Below are 19,194 nucleotides of genomic sequence, written 5' to 3'. Positions count from 1 at the left end.
GCAAGCCATGAGGGAGCAAGGGGAAAGACAGAAATATTACCATCATAAGGGATCAAAGCTGAGGTCTGTCTAATACCATTTGATGTTTTTGAAACTACCGAAGAAGTTTTATGCAGGTAGGTGTGAACTAAGGTGAGATTAGACACTAAAAAAGAAATCACCTAGCATCAAAAAATTTGGTTAATACCTAAGACAAAAGATTTCCTTTCATTTGAAACATTTTTAGCAAGGTTCCATAAAAGAACGGTAATATCCATGGAATGGTCAAGTCTGTCCTTGAATGTAAAGTGCTTTATCAGTGACGTTTTTATGAAATCTGTAATCTAGTCTTCTGAATGATCACTTTTGATCTTTCTTCAGTTTGCCATCTTCTAAGTGAAGTCCTTATGTTCTGTCCGCGTCTCACAGATTTTGTAAGAGGTTTTCAATATACCTCTTCAGTGTTTGCAAATCGGAAGTGTTTGATTTGCTCAGTAATCATCATGTCCTTTAGTAATTGTCATCAGTGATTTCATTTCGGATGGCAATCATTTGATTGCCTTGAGATACTGAATCAGTGATAATTTGTTAATTACCAGTCTGTTGTTGTTTTGTATCTGTTTCTTTCATTTGCACCCTTCTGTGTTTCAGTTTTCTTTTTTCTACTTTAAGCATCCTGTCTGAAAATGCTTACCAGTCCCATTAAGCTGATGTGTCCTTTTTATTTTGTCTGTTCTACAGATTTAAGATAGATGAGGTTCTTAATGGTGAAGCTAAGGAATTATTTTTATCATAAAACGTGTTAGTTATTTGTGTAGTTTGCGTAAAGCTCATTTGAGAGTGTCTGGGAACATCTGTAGTCTGCTCAGCAATAACTAAAGCTTACTTTTCTGTCAGCACTTCAAGAACTTTCATTTTTATTCTTTCCTGCACACCTTAATAACAACCTTGTGTTTATGTCCAATATAATATGCTATTACACCATCTGTCGTCCCCTCTGTCCCCACCCCCAAATATTTTGCCTGATTTGTGTCATCTAAATAAATGTTCTAGTTGATAGGGTTTCACTGTACCCAGGTTTTTCTCAAGTCTTTGCGAGAGTCTGTCCTAACTATTTCAAACAGCTTATTTTCAAGTGCTGCATCTGAGTACTCGGTGTCTTCATGCACTCATTATCCATCTCCTGCTAGTGGGGCACTATCATCCCATAGATACCTTGAGATTTCTTAGGAATTGTCGCATTAAATACTAACCATATGCTGTGAGGAGTTTGCTTTTATTACATACCTTCTCAATGGCAATTTTGGTAATGTATCTTTCTGTCTGCATCTTTTGACAGTGTAGCAGAAAAGAATACTTAGAAATTTGCCCCTGCTTCTAGTTCTGTGGAAATAGATCTCAGATGACAAGAAGAAGCTTCAGGATTCAGAGTAGTTCCTGGAATATTAAGAGCGATTATCCTTAAATGCATTACCCTGCTTATACCACAGAAATATTTATCTCTAATGGATGTGCAGTTGAAGGGGAATGTGAAATTTTTCTAAATGTGTTCACAAACTTTAGCATTAAGGGGTTTCTGCAAACTATTGTTTCAGTTGCAGATAAGATTAAGAATCACTTCTCTGTTTTGGAAGAATTGTAAAAAAACTTTTATGAGGAAATAAAAACTTGGATTTTCTGAGTCTGGGGAAAAAGAAAGCATCTTCCCTATGCCTCTCTGAAAATCTCAGCGGTATTTTCCAGAGAGAGGGTACTTCTGTAGCAGTAGTACCAATGTAGCTTATGACAAATCAGATAATGTGTTGAATGTGTCATGTGGGTGTTTGGTTACACGGGAGGAGGAAAAGATTAAATTTGACACCACAGTTGCCTTCAGACTAATAAGCAGCATTGCGAAGCTAGAACCATTTGTAAAAGGAAAAGTACTGGACAAGGAATGCTGTAGTATATATGAAACGCTTGGAACATTTCTTTGCTGTTATCACAAGGGATAATAGTAGAAGTTCTGCTCAGGGGCTTCATCTCCTTGGAAGGTAGAGACCTTTGGAGGGAGATGCAGCTTTCTGAGCCAGCTGTGCTGCTTTGTTCTCAAGACCAGTGTAATTTACTGTGAGGGTAACAGCTTGTATGAAAATAAGAAATGAAGCATATAGCTGTGTGTTCCTGGTGAAAGTTAATCAGTGTTGTTCCCATCAATATTGTCTGTGGTAGTCTTTTATCTTAGCAGTATATCAGCCTTTTTTGTTTGTTCTGCATACAGAATGTGTAGAGGGTCTGAATATCTTCTATTTTCTCCTGCTTTCTTATGTGAAGTAGAACTTAAAAAAAAAAAAAAAAAAAAAAAAAAAAACAAAACAAAACCACAACAAACAACAGACTTTCCAGTAGAAGCTTATGTAGACAGTATCTCATGACAATAACCTAGAAATAACCATAATAATAACCCCCCAACACAAGAAGGACATGGAGCTGTTGGAGCAAGTCCAGAGAAGGGCCATGAAGATGCTCAGAGGGCTGGAGCCCCTCTGCTGTGAGGACAGGCTGAGAGAGTTGGGGTTGTTCAGCCTGGAGAAGAGAAGGCTCCGGGGAGACCTTAGAGCCCCTTCCAGTACCTAAAGGGGCTCCAGGAGAGATGGGGAGGGACTCTTGATCAGGGAGTGGAGCGATAGGATGAGGGGGAATGGTTTTAAACTGAAAGAGGGGAGATTCAGATGAGATATCAGGAAGAAATTCTTTACTGTGAGGGGGGTGAGACACTGGCCCAGGTTGCCCAGAGAAGCTGTGGCTGCCCCATCCCTGGAGGTGTTCAAGGCCAGGCTGGATGGGGCTTTGAGCAGCCTGGTCTAGTGGGAGGTGTCCCTGCCCATGGCAGGGGATTGGAAGTAGGTGATCTTTAAGGTCCCTTGCAACGCAAACCATTTTATGATTTTATGATAGCTTTTCTATATTTTGGATTATGTTGTGTCTGGGTTTTTGGTGTGATGGGTACTTAAAAACTTATTTTCATTTGTAGTTTAAGATCCTGAATGTACCAATGTCTTCCCAACTTGCTGCAAACCATTGGAACCAACAGCAAGCTGAACAAGAGGAAAGAATGAGGATGAAAAAGCTCACTTTGGATATCAATGAACGGCAAGAACAAGAGGACTACCAGGGTAAAAAAGATTACCAAGTATTTAATTTTTATTTTCAGAGGAACTCTCATGGATCTACAGAAAATATTGTGATAATTAGGGGTTCCAGTTCTGTATTTCAGTTCCAGTCATTCATTATTTACTCTCTGGTCTCTGTGCTTGAAGTTTTCATAGCCCTTTCAGGAAAGGGAAGTTTCAAGTGGGCCTCCAATCTTGGCATTTCCATTTATTTTGGGAAAGGGGAAGAAGTGAGATTGTTTCCTTAAAAATAAGATAACGCAAAATTAATCTGATGTTTGTGCCATTGTCTCCATTACTGCAAGACAATTGAGCTGGGTACAAGAGGAATAAATTCTGTGCAACTTAAACTCTGTTTTTTAGATATTAATAGATATTTTGGATATTAATCCTATCTAGAATTTTCAAATATTTGCAAATACTAAGAGATAACCTTCACTGGAGAAATAAGAACTGTCACCTAAGCTTCATATTGCTGAAGGTTCTAGGAGTGCTACAAATCTGGAGCATAAGAATGTGTTCACAGAATGAAGGTTTCATACAAATTATATGATCTAATTTGTTTTTTAAGGATATGTAAGTCAGGTATTGTGCAACCTGGACAGATTGAAGCAAACGGTTAATACAGCAGATCCTGTAGCCCCTAAACTGATGCACTTGATGTGTTTGGTAGTTGGGTGGTTTGTGGGTTTGTTTTTTTTTTTTCCTTAGGCTCAACTTTCCTTGGCTTGCTCAGCTTGTAAACAAAGCCAGACCAATAAAATTGATGGTATTCAGTTCTTACATTAGTATTTCCATTTAACATCTCCAAAGTTCTTGCTCTACTCTTTTTTTTTTTTTAAAGATGTTGCAGTCTGCTGGTAATCACAGTGTAAGTAGTTAATTAGCAGGAAATCTCATTTAAGGTATTTAGTGAAAGGTCATTATTCATCAAGAAATGGGAAATTTAAATTAAAGCAGCTCTAACTCTAAAACCACTATGGAATTTAACACTCGCTTCAGAACTTCGATAGTATGAGAACTAAACTTGTAATTGTACAAAGGAGTATTTTTCCAAAGTGTCTACAGAGCTCTGAAGAGAGAACACAATATATTCTTAGTGTTAAACATCATAATTAGCTTAAAAGCTTCTTTTCTGAGACACTTCGCTGTTATGAAGCCCACTTGTGAAAAAGGAAGAGAAACAGTGGATTTAGAATTAGGCGTTTTAGTGCTTTTCTCAGACTTTTTGTGGATTTTCTCTCATTAATAATATTTTTGATATTTTTACTGGTCAGGGTGTTTGGGGTTTTATACCTTGTCATATGACTTCATGGGTACCTTTAAAATAGAGGATTTTATTGTGAGCAATTGTACTGCTTATTCAGAAAAGGATGACATTGATTTTGTCCAAGAGAAATGAATCAGACAACCGATACCAACTGATAACCAGTAATAGGCATTTTCTAATTTCTCACAAATTTTCTAGGTGCTGTGTATAAAACACTAATATAGGAGGGAAATAAACACAGAAGAAATAGGCTGACATCCATTTTAAAAAAAAAAAAAAAAAAAAACAAAAAACAAATAGCTGTTAATTCTTCTTTATTAACCTGTGTAATAGACACAGTAAAACCAAACTAAAAAGGACACTGTAATCAGATTAAATTAAACAGGCCAAACTACATTCCTCGTTGAAACTACTTTTTTTATTTAGATCTTGTGCAGTTGATTGTTACTTTTGAAGAGTGAGTTTGCCTGTAACAAGTTAGTACATACCCACTGAAATAAAGAGTTGGCTTTAAATTTCTGTTTCAAGCTTTGAAGTTACCAGGGGAGGAAGAAGTCTCAATTTCTGGAAGAATACCTCAGGGCTGTCTCAACATTTGCACGTACAATTGTGTTTTTCATCTGCACAGGGTAGCTAACAGATGAAAATTCACCAGTGTACTTCAAAGTAGTATCAGATACTTATTTAATACTTCAGCAATGATTATTAGCATTACAAACCTTTTTAATTTAAAGGAATATTCGGAACTGGGTGACTTTCTAACCTAGACTAGTATTTTTCTGTGTAGATATTTTTATTTCCCCCCCCCCCCTTCACTAAAAGCAAAGATGGATGACATCCCTAGCTAATACATTGTTCTCCTTTGCCATGTCTTCCTTCTGTATTGCATCTTCTCAACTATTCAACTTCTCAGCTGCTGACTTGGCACAAACCCTGATGTTTTCTTTCACCTCTGGTGTGGAAAACACAAGAGATGGGCATCCACATGCTCGCTTGTTCATTAGTTGCTTCTAGCGCCTGGCTGGCAATATACCATCATCTCTTCTTATTTTCTTCCTGTGTTTCCTCACTGTCCACAGAGATCTCTCCTGGCATACGGAATTGGTTTGAAGGATGTTATTTCATGATGTTTACAAAAATGTGTAATGTCAGCATGTTGAATGGCTTTTTTTGCCTTTTCCAGGTGTTGATAGGGAGAGTATACAGATCGTGAATACACGGTTTGTTAACTGTTGACACAGATATTCTATATGAAATCATTCATAGCTTCCCAGTTTCTCAAAGGCTGGGTGAACGCCTTACTGAAAGCTTTGTGTGCATTTTGTAAATGGTGAGAGAATCTCATTAGAGTCTCTAGGTTTGCCCTCTGCAAGTCATTGTGAGAGTAGCGTTTGTTTCTAGCAGGTGATGGGTATGTGTCTCCAATGAGATTACCAGTGATTAGAGAACCAGACAGAGCAGACTTTCAAACATAATCTGTTTAACAGCTTATTCCACTTTTCCCCTTCATTTATTCCCTCTGTCTGTTTGCTGAGCAATGGAGATTCTTGCACAGGTGGACTGTCAGAAATACTCTCCATAAGCTGCATTAACGTATGGGCAGAGGTTATATGGAGGTTCCTAACATATTTGTAATTATATCGGGTACTTAATAACCATTAGCCTGGGAAATAGCCATTTTTCTAATCATTAAAAAAAATTAAATGAAATGTTAGAAATTAAGTTTTACTGAATGCAAAACAGCGATACTTACCTAGCTTAAACTGCCCCAAAGTTGGATGTCTAGGGCTAAACTGGGCAGTGTAAGGCCTCTTTCTGCACCCACCTATTTCTTCTCACTGATTGTGAAGTGAAAAGCTCCCTCTGTGAGACAGCTGGTGTGATGTAGGTCAGCTGAGTCATCCTCTCCAGGTGCCCGTCTTTCCATAAAAGGATCCTATTACGGCTTGCTTAAACTTAAATACCTGCCTTCTCAGTGCTTATTTTTAGGACGGGTTTCTCACTGAGTCTTTTAATGGGCAGCAACATTGTCCAGTTGTTGCTATTTCAGGGTAGTTTCATGTTGTGGCTTCTCGTGCTGCTGGGAACCTTTGTCCCTGCTCATTGATGAAGAAAGTGGTGGCTGAGATCTTTAGAAAGAAAAGGTGACGGCCCCTTTCTTAAGCACCTGGGATGAAAACCATTGCTGGCAGTTCCTTCTGTAAGAACATCTGGAAATGCAAGCTTTAAGGGTTGCTTGGATTTGTCAAAGCTGTCTATGCAATTTAGTCACTTTTTTTGGAATTAGCTGTTGTTGAATAACTTGAGTGTTAACCCAAAAGTACAGCAAGGTGTCAGTAAGGTGTCTTTTTTAATACATACCAGTGAAATGTGCTTGTGTCAATTCTTCTTTAAAAAGATGTATATAAAATGTATTTAACTTTCTTCTGTATGAAATTACAGAAATGTTGCAGTCTCTGGCACAGCGTCCGGCTCCAGCAAATACTAATCGTGAACGGCGGCCTCGGTACCAGCATCCGAAGGGAGCACCTAATGCAGATCTAATCTTTAAAACTGGTGGGAGGTAGGACAATCTTCCTTTAAATGTGGTAATTCTGGTTCTAGGCAAGTAATTACCTTCCTAATTGAAACAGATAATGATCTGTGTAGTGTAAGTGCATTTGTTGTTTCCATTCCAAAGCATTCTGTTAAAATACCGAGCAGTGTTTTGTGCTTCTAAGGCAGTGTCTGTAAAGATGTCCTTTACAGAGGTTTGGAAGCCAGAGGATTATTTTTCAGTTGTGAAAAGGCTGGTAGTCTGAATCCCCTTTTTAAAGGGGAAAAGATGCAAGGCTGCTTTCTCAGTGGGAGGGGGGAGAGGACACTCAAAAATATCTAGAGAAATTCCCATTGTGCTGCTTCAGTTTGGTGAATTTGTGAGCCAAAGCTCTGTGTTTAAAGCTCCGAATGGGAAGAAAATAAAGGCGGGGAGGAGAACCTTTGATTTATGGTGTGCAAGAGCATACCAAAAACGGTGTTAACATGAAAAGAAGCATCCCGGTTTGCCTAATAGTTATTCTACAGCTTCACTGTTACCTCGGTATGTCTCTTCTCACTCAGTAACCTTGAGAATAAACCATGCAATTAACCCTGCAGCACGAATTTGAATAGGCAGTTTCAGGTGAAACACATTCTGCTTTCATGTTTCTCTCCCCTTTGCAAGTTAATTTTGGAGGTGGACAGATGGGAGCAGCAAGAAGGAAGGGAGAGCAGAGTTTACCTACTAATGGGCCTGTCTCTGTAAACTAGAAATAATGTAATGTAATAATGCATAATGTAATAATTACAGTAACACTGCCAACTTCTTTTTTGATATGTTTTTATAGGTATTTTATAACTTCCTGATGATCACTTATTCCACTGAGACCCTACACAGATAGTGCTTATACAAAAAAAACAAACCTCGTTTTTGAAAACAAATTACAATTTAAAGTAAATAAGAATTAACCAGATGTAACTCAGTAAAATGAGCAACACTGTCCACTTAGCTTTTTTGTATTACTGTCACTGAATACTGTCATAGAATACAAACTGAGTTACACTGAATTGCCGTAATACTTGCAGGTGTTTCATAAATAACTGTGCAGTCTTCTCTTCTTTCAGTCATCTCTCCCAAATGCCTTGCAACCTCTGCAAGGAGCACACTACAATTACTCTTCAAATACAGCAGACAGACCAGTAGAAGTGATATTTGCAGATTTATTTTTTTTTAATGCAGTTCTTCGGAAAGCTTTTCATTTTCAAATGTTTTAGGGAAAATATAATTGAGGACTTCGCTGTAAACTAGGTCAGACATTGTCCGGAGAACAGTTTAAGTAGTGTTTGCTCGTTGAAATAGCTGTGCCATGCGCTTGCAATTCTGGTGTAGTTTTGTATTATGTAATTTACTCTTTGTTCCTTTTAATCTGTAAGCTCCTTACAGCAGGGACCAGGAAGTTTGGTTTAGGAGGCATATTTTATTTGTTGTGTAGCGCAGTGCTCAGGCTTGTGGTCATGCATCAGTTGAGCCATCGCAGCCTCTAGTAAGTGAACGTTACTTTTCTTAACCCCCACTGAAAGATATTTAAGCAGAGACTTATTTATTGGAGACTGCGGGTCCCCCAATGGTTTACTGATTCTGGTGCAGATTGTCTGTTGCCTATGTTTTTAGAGCTCCTGATTCATAGGATATATTGAAGATCATCTTCTAATTTTAGAGTGAACTGCAATCTCTCTGCCCAGACTACTCTCATGGTTTAGTTTAGAAGTTACCCATGGACACTGAGGACACAACAGTATCTTCCTATTTGCTCTCAGCAAACAGGAACCAAGCTATTAATTTCAGTATCTGTTTGAAGAACTCCTCACTTTCCTACGTGATAGAGACAATTTGTATAATTACAGATGTTATCACATGAAGAGGGAGCTGCTTTGAGTTGTTTCTTCTTTGTATATGAAGACGACTGATATGTTATTTTTCTCACAATAGTAACTGGAATTTATTGGAAATAATAATGTATGTTACTTTCTTTAAGATATACTGATTTATTTTACATTTCCTGAGGTTAGGGATAATCTGACCAAGGAAATCCCCTGGTTGATTCCATTGAGATGTACAATCTGACAGGTTCTGATAGCTAAGGCTGTGGGACAAGGACTTTCCTGCATTTCAAGTACTGTTAAGAGTAGAGAAATCGATTTGGTGGTGTTACCTTTACTTTTGTGTTGCCAAACATGTCCTGAGCACTGTTTCAGACATCTTCTAGAAAGTTAAATCCAAATCTACCTATCATAGTGGATGATGCAAAAATTAATGAAGGCAGCACTGGGTTCTCTCGTATGTTTTTGGCCTTGAACAGCTGGATTTAGCTCTGCAATTAGCCCTGCTGTCACAGAAGGATTTGGACTAGAATGACCTTCAGAGGGCCTTTGGAACCTAAACTTTTCTGTGATTGTGTTTTGGTCTAGCAGAATGATAAAGCAAAACAACCAACCAAAAACGCCTACAAATGCTCATCTCCTTTGCCTGTGATAAACACAGAGCAAATGGAGGAACAATTTAATGTCTGTGGCTATACAGCATGTGTTTTGTTAATGAGAAAAGAGAAATCTTTCAGTGTTCACTTTATTTGTTATCTATTAACATCATGTTACTGTATTGAATTAAACGTAGTGAGATTTACAGGCTTTGTCACATTTCTTATTATTTAGCCTCTGCAAAATGATGGATCAAAAATTGGAATTTATTGCTGTTTGTTTGTAATTGCCTGCTTGTATAGCCACAGGTTTTCAAATCATAGAATCATTTAGGTTGGAAAAGACCCTTAAGATCCTCAAGTCCAACGGCAAACCTTTATACTACCAAGCCCACCACGAAACCATGTCCCTCAGCACCACATCTACCCGTCTTTTAAATACCTCCAGGGATGGTGACTCCACTGCTTCCCTGGGCAGCCTGTGCCAATGCTTGACAACCCCTTCCGTGAAGAAATTTTTCTGAGTATCCACTCCAACCCTCCCCTGGCGCAACTTGAGGCCGTTTCCTCTTGTCCTATCACCTGTTGATTGGGAGAAGAGACCAACCCCCAACTCTCTACACCCTCCTTTCAGGCAGTTGTAGAGAGTGAGCGAGAAGGTCTCCCCTCAGCCTCCTTTTCTCCAGGCTGAACACCCCCAGCTCCCTCAGCCGTTCCTCACAAGACCTGTGCTCCAGACCCCTCACCAGCTCCGTTGCCCTTCTCTGGACACGCTCCAGCACCTCAGTGTCTTTGCTGTAGTGAGGGGCCCAAAACTGAGCACTCAAGGTGGGGCCTCACCAGTGCCAAGTACAGGGGGACGATCACTGCCCTAGTCCTGCTGGCCACACTATTCCTGCTACAGGCCAGGATGCTCTTGGCCACCTGGGCACACTGCTGGCTCATATTCAGCTGGCAGCTGATCAACACCCCCAGGTCCCTTTCCACCGCACAACTCTCCAGCCACTCCTCCCCAGGCTTGTAACGGTGCATGGGGGTGGTGTGACCCGAGTGTAGAACCCAGCACTTGGCCTTGTTGAACCTCACACCGTTGGCCTCGGCCCATCGATCCAGCCTGTCCCGATCCCTCTGTAGAGCCTTCCCACCCTCAAGCAGATCAATGCTCCCACCTAACTTTGCAGATGACACAAATTTACTGAGGGTGCACTCAATTCCCTCATCCAGATCATTGATAAAAATATTAAAGAGAACTGACTCCAATACTGAGCCCTGGGGACACCACTTGTGATGTTCCTGGTATCAGCTGGATTTAACTCCATTCCTCACTGCTCTCTGGGCTTTTTTTAAGACCTGCTGATCCTGCAAGGAGGAGATTCTTTTGGGGACTTGCACATTTAAGGCTTACTGGCCTTAAAGATAACTTACTGTCACTCCATTAAAAGCAGGATTCCTTTATTTACTTCAGCGGAATTTGGAAGGCAACAATTTTCAGTCTTGCCTCCAGTTATGTAGCATTTGTGTTATCAAACTGTTAAAGTGATACCTTCAGGAAACACAAAACTTACAAAAGTAATTTTTTTTTGGTGATGGGTTTATCATGAAAATGCTTTTACAATTGCGGAGAACAGCCTTTCACTTCAGAAAACTCTTTTTCCTTTGTTTAAAGAGGACTGAGATACGCTAAATGGCTTGCTTAAAGTAGAATGTAAATAACCACGTTTTATGAAATCTGTTTAAAACTATTGATTACTGAGAAAGAAAAAAGAATTGCAGTGAGAAATTTGACTACGGAGAAGCCGGCCTTGCCAAAGAGTTTTTTAACTTGTTAAACCTCTCCTTATTAAAAGCAGTAACCTCAAAACTCACTGCTGCTCTGAAAGTATAGTAAAGAGAGAGGACCTGTCTGTGTCAAGAGGCCCACTGGGATGCAGATGAATATGATTTAGTTTGTCAGCTTTCAAGTCAATTGATAATTTCAGGTCTCCTATTTGCATCTGACTGTTATTTCTCTTTAACCCATTTAGTAAAGAAAAATGAAGCATAAACATAATCTCAGGACACTAGGATTTTATTAGCTATATTCTCATAATAAGGAGTATTTCATTAATGCTGAAAAATCAGAGTATAGATAATAAGGAAAAATGTCGATTTAACATGCCTTCCCGTTTCAGCTACTGGACAAACACGCTTCATGCTTCTCCCACTCTGTAGTTGTTGTATTGACCAGTATTATATTTTAAAGCTTTGAATTCACATCATCTTGACACACCAGAAATCTTGGGGAGCCTAAATCCAATGTCTCCTTGGATTCAGCCTAGCCGATTGTTGTAGATCACTGTCATTTTCTCAAACTAGAGACTCTTGGGTGTTGGCGTAGCCCTGTCTCAAACAGACAGATCTATCCCGTCGTTCATCAAGCTGCTTCTGAAATCTTTAGTTGTCATTTTCAATGATCTCTTCTTTTTTTCTTTAAAAAAAAAAAAAATATCACTTTAGCAGTAGTATTTTGCTCTTACTTCAGGGATTTTTATGACAAAACGGCTCCCATCTTCATATTCTAGATTTCATAAATGCTAAAAAAATTCAGTGCTCTATTTAATTGTGTCCTACCTCAGTTCACCTTATTCCTTGCCGTCTTTTTCACGGGTATTTTAATCTTGACCTTTTCTCAGTTGTCATTCTAGATCCTGTACTGCATCCTTTTCCCTAATACATACTCGTGCCAGTGTAGCCTGCTGTGAGAAATTCCAACCTCCCTTTTCAGCTGGTGTATGGCAGGAACACCCAGGGTAGGAATATGAAGTGGGAGGAGTGTTCCAAATCCTTCAGTTCCTTTTGGCGGACTGCACTGCAATTGAACAGAAAAGAGTAAGAAACGCGAGGTCCTTGGATTTTTGTCTTGGCAGTTGTGGTGCTTGGTGGGCTCCGCAAATGGATGTGTGAGTCTAACCCGTATAGCAGAGGTGAAGAGAGACCTGGTCACAATTAGGAGGGAAAGGAAGGCACTTTATTGATTAGGAATATTAGGAAATTATTAAGAATATGAGGAAGATTTTATTTATCAGCATACTCATTTATAAAGACTCTGTTTAAAAAAGTTGTTTCCATATAAATAAATAATAATAATATTTAAGAAAAAACCCAAAACCCACAAACAAAAACCCCTGCAGCTTTGTGGCCCTCTGGAAATGAACTACCAATCCTCAAAAGACCTTCCTGATAATAGCCCACTTCACATACTCTGGCTTGGCTTTTGTCAGGGTGTTTTACTTTTGTTGAACTGATGAGAATATCAAATAACTTGCACAATTTAAGATTCTCTTACTGAGGTGAGTCCAGCTTTTGTGGCTTATTTGAATCTGTGATTATTTTTTTTACAGTATGGAAGTTGATAATTCGGATTTGTTAGGAAATCACTAAGGCACCTTAGTATTTTATTAGTCCAGAAAAACACACACTGAAATATGACCGTTCCAGAGAATATATTCTTGCACAGATAAATTGATAACAGCTATTTAAAAGCCAGTGCAATATCTTTTTTTAATACAAAACTGCTTGTTAACGTTCTGCAGAACATAACTTCCAATCTTGCTGTTGAGAACGTGGCCACGCCAGCAGCAGTAATGGCTTTAGAATGAGACCAAACACCTTTACATTTGTTGAAATTTCTCTCCAGCCCGTGTTAAAGTACGATATCTCTGTGATCTCTGTTCCTGCAGTCATTCCTGTGGAATCAAGTCACCGCTGGGTGTGACATGTGAACACACTTGCACGCTCCCGCGTGGAAGGCAAGTGATGTTTTGTCCAAGTCCATAGAGGTATGAGGCAGGAAAGAAGCTGACTGTGGCACAACAGGTCCTTGAATTGAAGCTTCTCAGGACTTAAGTTAGTACTCGCCAGTTTTTTTCTTCTCTTGCTAGTATACAAGAACACGTACGTACTGTTTATTCTCAAAGGCCAGTTTGGTGGGAGCAGAGCAGAAAGCACAGATCCGTCTCCGTCGGTTCTCTCCACTGCCCGTGCACGCAACAGTTCGGAGCAGGAGTCTGAACTCCATGTGCTACTCTCCTCTTTAAGAACTCCCCTCCCCTCTAGAGCTCATCCATCTGAAAGCAAGAAAATGTGTTCAGCAGAATAAGGTGCACAAAGAAAAGAACTGTTCGTGAAAGAGCATATTTAAAACAGAATAACAAATTCCAGGTGTGCCGTGTATTTCTATTTCATGTTCCTGTTTTTGGTTAATGTGATTAGGAGAGAGAGGGAATGGAGAGCACCACAGCTGAGCTGAGTCATGAAAAGCAAAGCAGCAAGTGAGTTTTGAGAGGTGTTTGGAGAAGGAAGGTGCTTGAAATTTTGAAGAAATGCATTAATCCAGAAATGCAGAGAGCATTGTGGGTGGATGGAGGACATGAAGGGATTAGGGAGAAGTGTGAAATTTAATTTCAAAGATCTCACATGTTAAGAAATAAGAAATTTTTTTTTGTGATCTTGTGATAGCAACAATGTACAGAAAGGACTTGATTTCACATATCCTCCTGGACACGTTTTATTTTAAGCCATAATGTTGTCTTAAATGTTGACTTAAATTCTCCCAACTTCACACATGCAACGGATTTGTGATTATTTCCTAGCCTATACTGTGGTATAATGTTTCTGTGCCTCTTCACAAGTTCTGGTTTTCTACTCCAGCCATGATTAGGTAAAGGTGCGTGTGTTTTTGTCACATGGAGTATTTAGGCAGAATTGGTACTTAGGCGGTGGTGTCGAGAAGTTGACTTTTATACAAGCTGATTTTTATACACATTAATAACTGCGTTGGTAGCAGGGAAGGGAGGTAGGGGAGTAGCTTGCAAAAAACTCATTTATTTTACACATACAGTGCAAGATGTCTTTAATTACAGCTATGCACAAAATTTGACCTGGCCAAATACAGGTTTGGATCAAGTTTACTAATTTGGAGTGAAGTGTCATGCGAAAAAGTTGGAAAAACTGCAGCTAAGATTTTTGCCGGCAGCATCTGCCCTAATCCACTGAAACGTGGCTTACTCTGCCTTATCGACCCCCAACATGCCACGGCAGCTGCCGCTTTGGATGTGAGTCGTTTTTACAAAGTTAGATACACACAGCCAGTCGTGGCTTTTCTCCTTCCCTCCCCAGCAACAGCAGGATTATTATTTTTTTTGAAGGGAGGTGGAGAGGTAAAAGCACGGTTCTGCAATTTCTTGACATTTGAAGTTTCTTCACAGTTGTAGCGTTCTGCAAGTGAAATCCCATTTTACTAAATATATTAAAAACTCAAGTGCCTTGCTTTGCAACCACATAGCCAACGTTCCCGATGCTGAGTGTGCCACAAAGAATTGGAGTATTACGTTGTGTCACATTAAAACATGGTTAAAAACCAGAAGCAAAACTGCAGTAAGGTGTAGTGATGCATCAGCTCTTCCTGACAAAAATACACGGTGTGTTTAAATAAAACACACAAATACTGAGTAACTGGAACACTGAATAACAAAACAAAGCAATACATAAGAATATTGAATTACTGTGAAAGCTTTGCCTGTTACAAGAAATGCAGAAGTTACTGTGTCCTGTTAAACATACTTGTGGCATTTTTCTTGCGAGATTTTTCAATAAAAACTAGATTGAGATTAATTTATTGCGCAAAAAATGCTGGAGGTTTATGCGCTACTGCAAAGAACGTGAACTTTTTGTGTTTACAATGTGAGAGACTTGGGTGTGTAGCCCTGGAGCTTGCTGGTAATTGTCAACGTTGTCTAATTGTTAGTTTGCTTTGTGCTACTAAATTTTAATTTACAGTCTAGAAATGAACTAAAATCCAGCCCCAGATACAGCAAGTGAGAGTTGTGCTGAAGATGGTGATACGGGATTAGCCTCACTGCTGGATTACTCTGCTCTTGTTGTGTCGTGTGCTGGCAAATCGGTGTGACTTTTCAATGCGTATTTACCTTCTTGAGAGAATTAAATGCAACTTTTTCTGGGTGGGGGCACGTTTTTCACGAGCAAGGGATGATCAAAAGTTTTAATACAATTATTGTCCCTCTAAAAATACTCTAAACGATTATTTGGCTCTAGAAAGCCCTCTTAACACTTCTGCGGTACTTCTAAACATTAAGAAACCACACAAAAAAGATGAAAACTATTTAAAGTAACTTGTATTTCAACAAATTCACAAATTAGCTGTGCACTTCGGTAGTTTAGCATCTCATCTAGGAGAAGGCAACCGTCTTTCTGAACAATTTTAAACTTGTCTGCTGGAATTGTGTAGGGGAATTTTTTTTCTGATATAACTTCTCTACCTTCTTCTGTTTGCTGTGGCCTTTTGAAAAAATTGTGCGGATAATAAGTAACTCTGATATTCTTTTAGCCTCCGCATATTAAAATCACTAGCAGTTGATTCCACTGGTCGCTAACCTGGATGGTATTGCATGTCTCATATTAAACTATTTCTTTTTTCCTTTCTTTTCTTAGGAGACGTTGATCTAGCAGCAAGTGTCATTTCATTAGGTCCTGTATCTCTGATGTTGTGGATAGTGGAGTCCTCCAGCGATGAAGTGAGAGCAGTGGACACATCTCAGCATGTCAGTCTAAGAGCGTTCAGAATCGAAACCTGGGACAGGCTGGGGCCGTGGGGCAGAAGCAACAGCCTCCCCTCTTCCCCCCCCCCAACCCCACACAGAACAAGTGGAAGCTTCCAGTCATGGCCTAAAAAAAAAAAAAAAAAAAGTCAAAAAAAAAAAAAGCTTTTTGTTATGGGAACCGCGTTGAGGGTTAATTTTCTCCTAAGAGCAGAAGAGAAGGAATGAGATGGTTAACTTGACCAAGCGAGCAGCTGGGTGAAAACAAGGATCAACCTGAAATTCAGCTGGATTGCACTGGAACGGAAAAGGTCTTTTGACAGCTCAGGATGTGGGAGGACAAAGTTCTGAACTTGCCGCAAGTTATGTTATCTCTGAATCGAGCACTTTGCGTTGGAAGGGTGTTTTTTGGGGCCTGCAAGTCTACGGTAGAAAAACGTAACGCGAACAGTGAAATGTAAAGGAAAACCCTGACGAGTAGGATAACTTCTTATCAGACACTCCTCAGCAAGAATGGGTTTTGGTTCAGAAATAGCCTTTTACTGCCAGATGAGCAAAGGAGGAGGGGGTGGGGAAGGGTGAAAAACTTCAGAGCCAAGGAGGTAAAGTGTCTGTTGGGGTTTAAAATCGAAGGTGAAGTTGATTACGAGGGGGTGTTGGCTCGTACTGCTTGGAACAGCCTGACGCCAGCCTGAGGACGGGGAGATAGTGGAGCCCATTGTATGTATCATTGAAAACCAAAACGTGCCGGTCAGCGTAACGGGAGGATGTCGAGGAATGGATCCAGATATTTTGTTGATCTTCATGGGTTGATAAGCCTCTGTGTCTATTAAAACAAACAAACAAAAGTTTTAAAAAAAAAAAAAAAAAAAAATTTAAGTCTGGAAACAAGTAGAATTCTTATTTTTTTTCTAAGTAGAAATGAGGTTTCTTGGTCTGTTTCTGACAATCTGTTATTTATTAGCATAGTTTTTTGTTTGCATTCAGGTAGAGGTAGTTAATTGAGTTAAGGAGCTCATCTGTATGTTACTACTAATTCTTTTTTCTAGCTCTTTTAAAATCCTTTTTACCACTGTTTTTTGGTTTCTGCATGTAGGAAGAGAGACTTGTAAAATTGTAACATTTCATACAGAAATGCCGCCCGATCTTCACCAGCTTCAGAAATCTGACCTTTGCCAATGCTGCAATAAAGTGTTGTAATTTAGAATCGATGGCTGTCTCTTTCCGTTGACTTCGCTTCCTCTGAAACGATGTTTTGAAGAGTTTGTGGGACGTCGTGGGGCTCGGGCAGTGCTTCCTATAAGCAGCGTAGAAATAGATGGTGTTTTACCAAAGCGGGAGGATTCCTGCCCCAAGAAACAAATAACGTTTAGTAAATGCAAGATTTTCTTGCTGTTTAGCAGAGAGGTGTAAACTGAGATCATTATTTCCCATAACATAAACTGTCGTATGCGTTTAATTTAACCTGAGTTAAATTAAGCTGCTTTTGGCTAGATTAGTAGTAATGAAGTTCCCTCTTGTTGCATTGGCATCTCAGTTTGTGTGCTGACTGGTGAAAGGGTGAAACGCTGCGGTGGACCTTACATGGAGCAGGACGAGAGGGGAGCAGAACTCTTCTGGTGATAACTTGCTTAAAAACAGAAATGAAATTGTGGCCAAATAGTGTTTCTGTTGCTGTTGCCAGGCAATCCTGAAATAAAGACAGCAGCCATCTACTGTGGCTAGTTACGCTGTCAGCTCAGGCACAGCGTGAAGTTTACAATGCATAAGCTTTGGCGAGAAGAATTCAAGGTTTTTAAAATATACCTACTTAAAGTTCTGTTCTTTAATCACGGAGTCGAGTGTTGAGAGGGGAAAAACTGCAAGCGCAGCTTCAGGCGGGCTCCTTTGCCTGCACAGGTGCTGTACCGGCACCTGGGGACTGAGGAGCGCTGGAAGGAGGAGAGCAGGATGTCCCTGAGCACCACCTGGTCAGGGCGCTGGTAGGCAACTTCCAGAGCGTGGCTACAAGTTTGTGTAACATCACGTGTAGGTGTGTTTCTCTCCACTTCTGCCAGATCTGTTCTGTAAGGAGCCAAGTGTCCTGAAAGCGTGCTGTCCCCCTCCCCCAAAACCCCACCTTGTCACAACTCCTCCAGGTTCAGTTGTCCCTGTGTTGGAGAAGGTACTTGCCGTCCTGCGGGATGTACGTGCCGGGTGAGGAGGACATTGCAGGAAGGCCAGGTCTGCGTTCCAAGTCTTGCGTGATTCTTTTCATATCCACTTTTTTTCCACATAAAATTTATGGGTACGTTTATTTAATCACGTTTAACTCTGAGCTCCTCCAGGAATCTCTTCTACAGCAACATGACCGTCTCCAGTGGTCAAATCTAATTCCACTTCCCTGATGAAAAATGCCGACCAATTCTTAATAGCAAATTAAGCATCTAATTGTAGTTCAAACTAAAGTCAACTTCCTTTTCTCGGCATGCTGCTTAGTTTCAAAAGCATTTAATTTATCCAAATTGAATAACCGCATAAAAACGTGAATTCCCGTGAGCTCTATTTTGCATGTGTCAGTCTAATGCCTTGGATGGGCTCTGGATCAATGGAAATATCTTTATAAAATTATTTGCTGAAAATAGTTTGGGGTCAGCTGGGGATTTCCCTGACTTCAGGCTGAAATCAAAAAAAAACAATTCAGTGAAACCTTTTGAAGTTTGACTTTGAAATAAATTATTCTAATGTTATGCTGAATAAAAATGTTATGCCGAAAATCATTGTGAGTGGAACAATTGGGGTTGAACATCTGCAGCGAAAAAAATGTTCGCATCCCTGTTATTCTTTGCTTTTCCCCTGTGGTGTGGGGAGGTGCCATCCTGCTGCTTGCGGAGAAGTTTTGCCACCTGATTCTTGTCCAATTTCACAGAATCACAGAATGGTAGGGAGTGGAAGGGACCTCTGGAGACCATCTAGTCCAACCCCCTGCCAGAGCAGGGTCACCCAGAGCAGGTGGCACAGGAACGCGTCCAGGTGGGGTTTGAATGTCTCCAGAGATGGAGACTCCACCACCTCTCTGGGCAGCCTGTGCCAGGGCTCTGCCACCCTCAGGGTAAAGAAGTTCCTCCTCATGTTTAGGTGGAACTTCCTGTGTTCCAGCTTGTGCCTGTCACATCTTGTCCTGTCCCTGGGCACCACTGAAAAGAGCCTGGCCCCATCCTCCT

The 19,194-nt window shown here is 40.1% G+C and overlaps 1 protein-coding gene across 4 annotated transcripts in view; it reads left to right on the top strand.

Annotated features, from left to right (window-relative positions):
• The window catches only part of UPF2 (UPF2 regulator of nonsense mediated mRNA decay), a 70,069-nt gene extending 52,867 nt beyond the window's left edge, over positions 1-17,202 (top strand). For 3 of the 4 annotated variants that reach the window (XM_074573285.1, XM_074573283.1, XM_074573284.1), the window contains exons 20-22: positions 2,993-3,134; positions 6,844-6,964; positions 15,885-17,202. In XM_074573285.1, the coding sequence (XP_074429386.1) occupies positions 2,993-3,134; positions 6,844-6,964; positions 15,885-15,894 (273 nt within the window). In that variant the 3' untranslated portion in view covers positions 15,895-17,202. Of the gene's footprint in view, positions 1-2,992; positions 3,135-6,843; positions 6,969-15,884 lie in introns of those variants that run through there. The other variant, XM_074573286.1, reaches the window with a different exon arrangement.
• The last annotated feature ends 1,992 nt before the right edge of the window (positions 17,203-19,194 follow it).

The sequence above is a fragment of the Larus michahellis genome, chromosome 1 (assembly GCF_964199755.1).
Source record: "Larus michahellis chromosome 1, bLarMic1.1, whole genome shotgun sequence".
Taxonomy (NCBI): domain Eukaryota; kingdom Metazoa; phylum Chordata; class Aves; order Charadriiformes; family Laridae; genus Larus; species Larus michahellis.
This window is presented reverse-complemented; position numbering and strand designations above follow the sequence as displayed.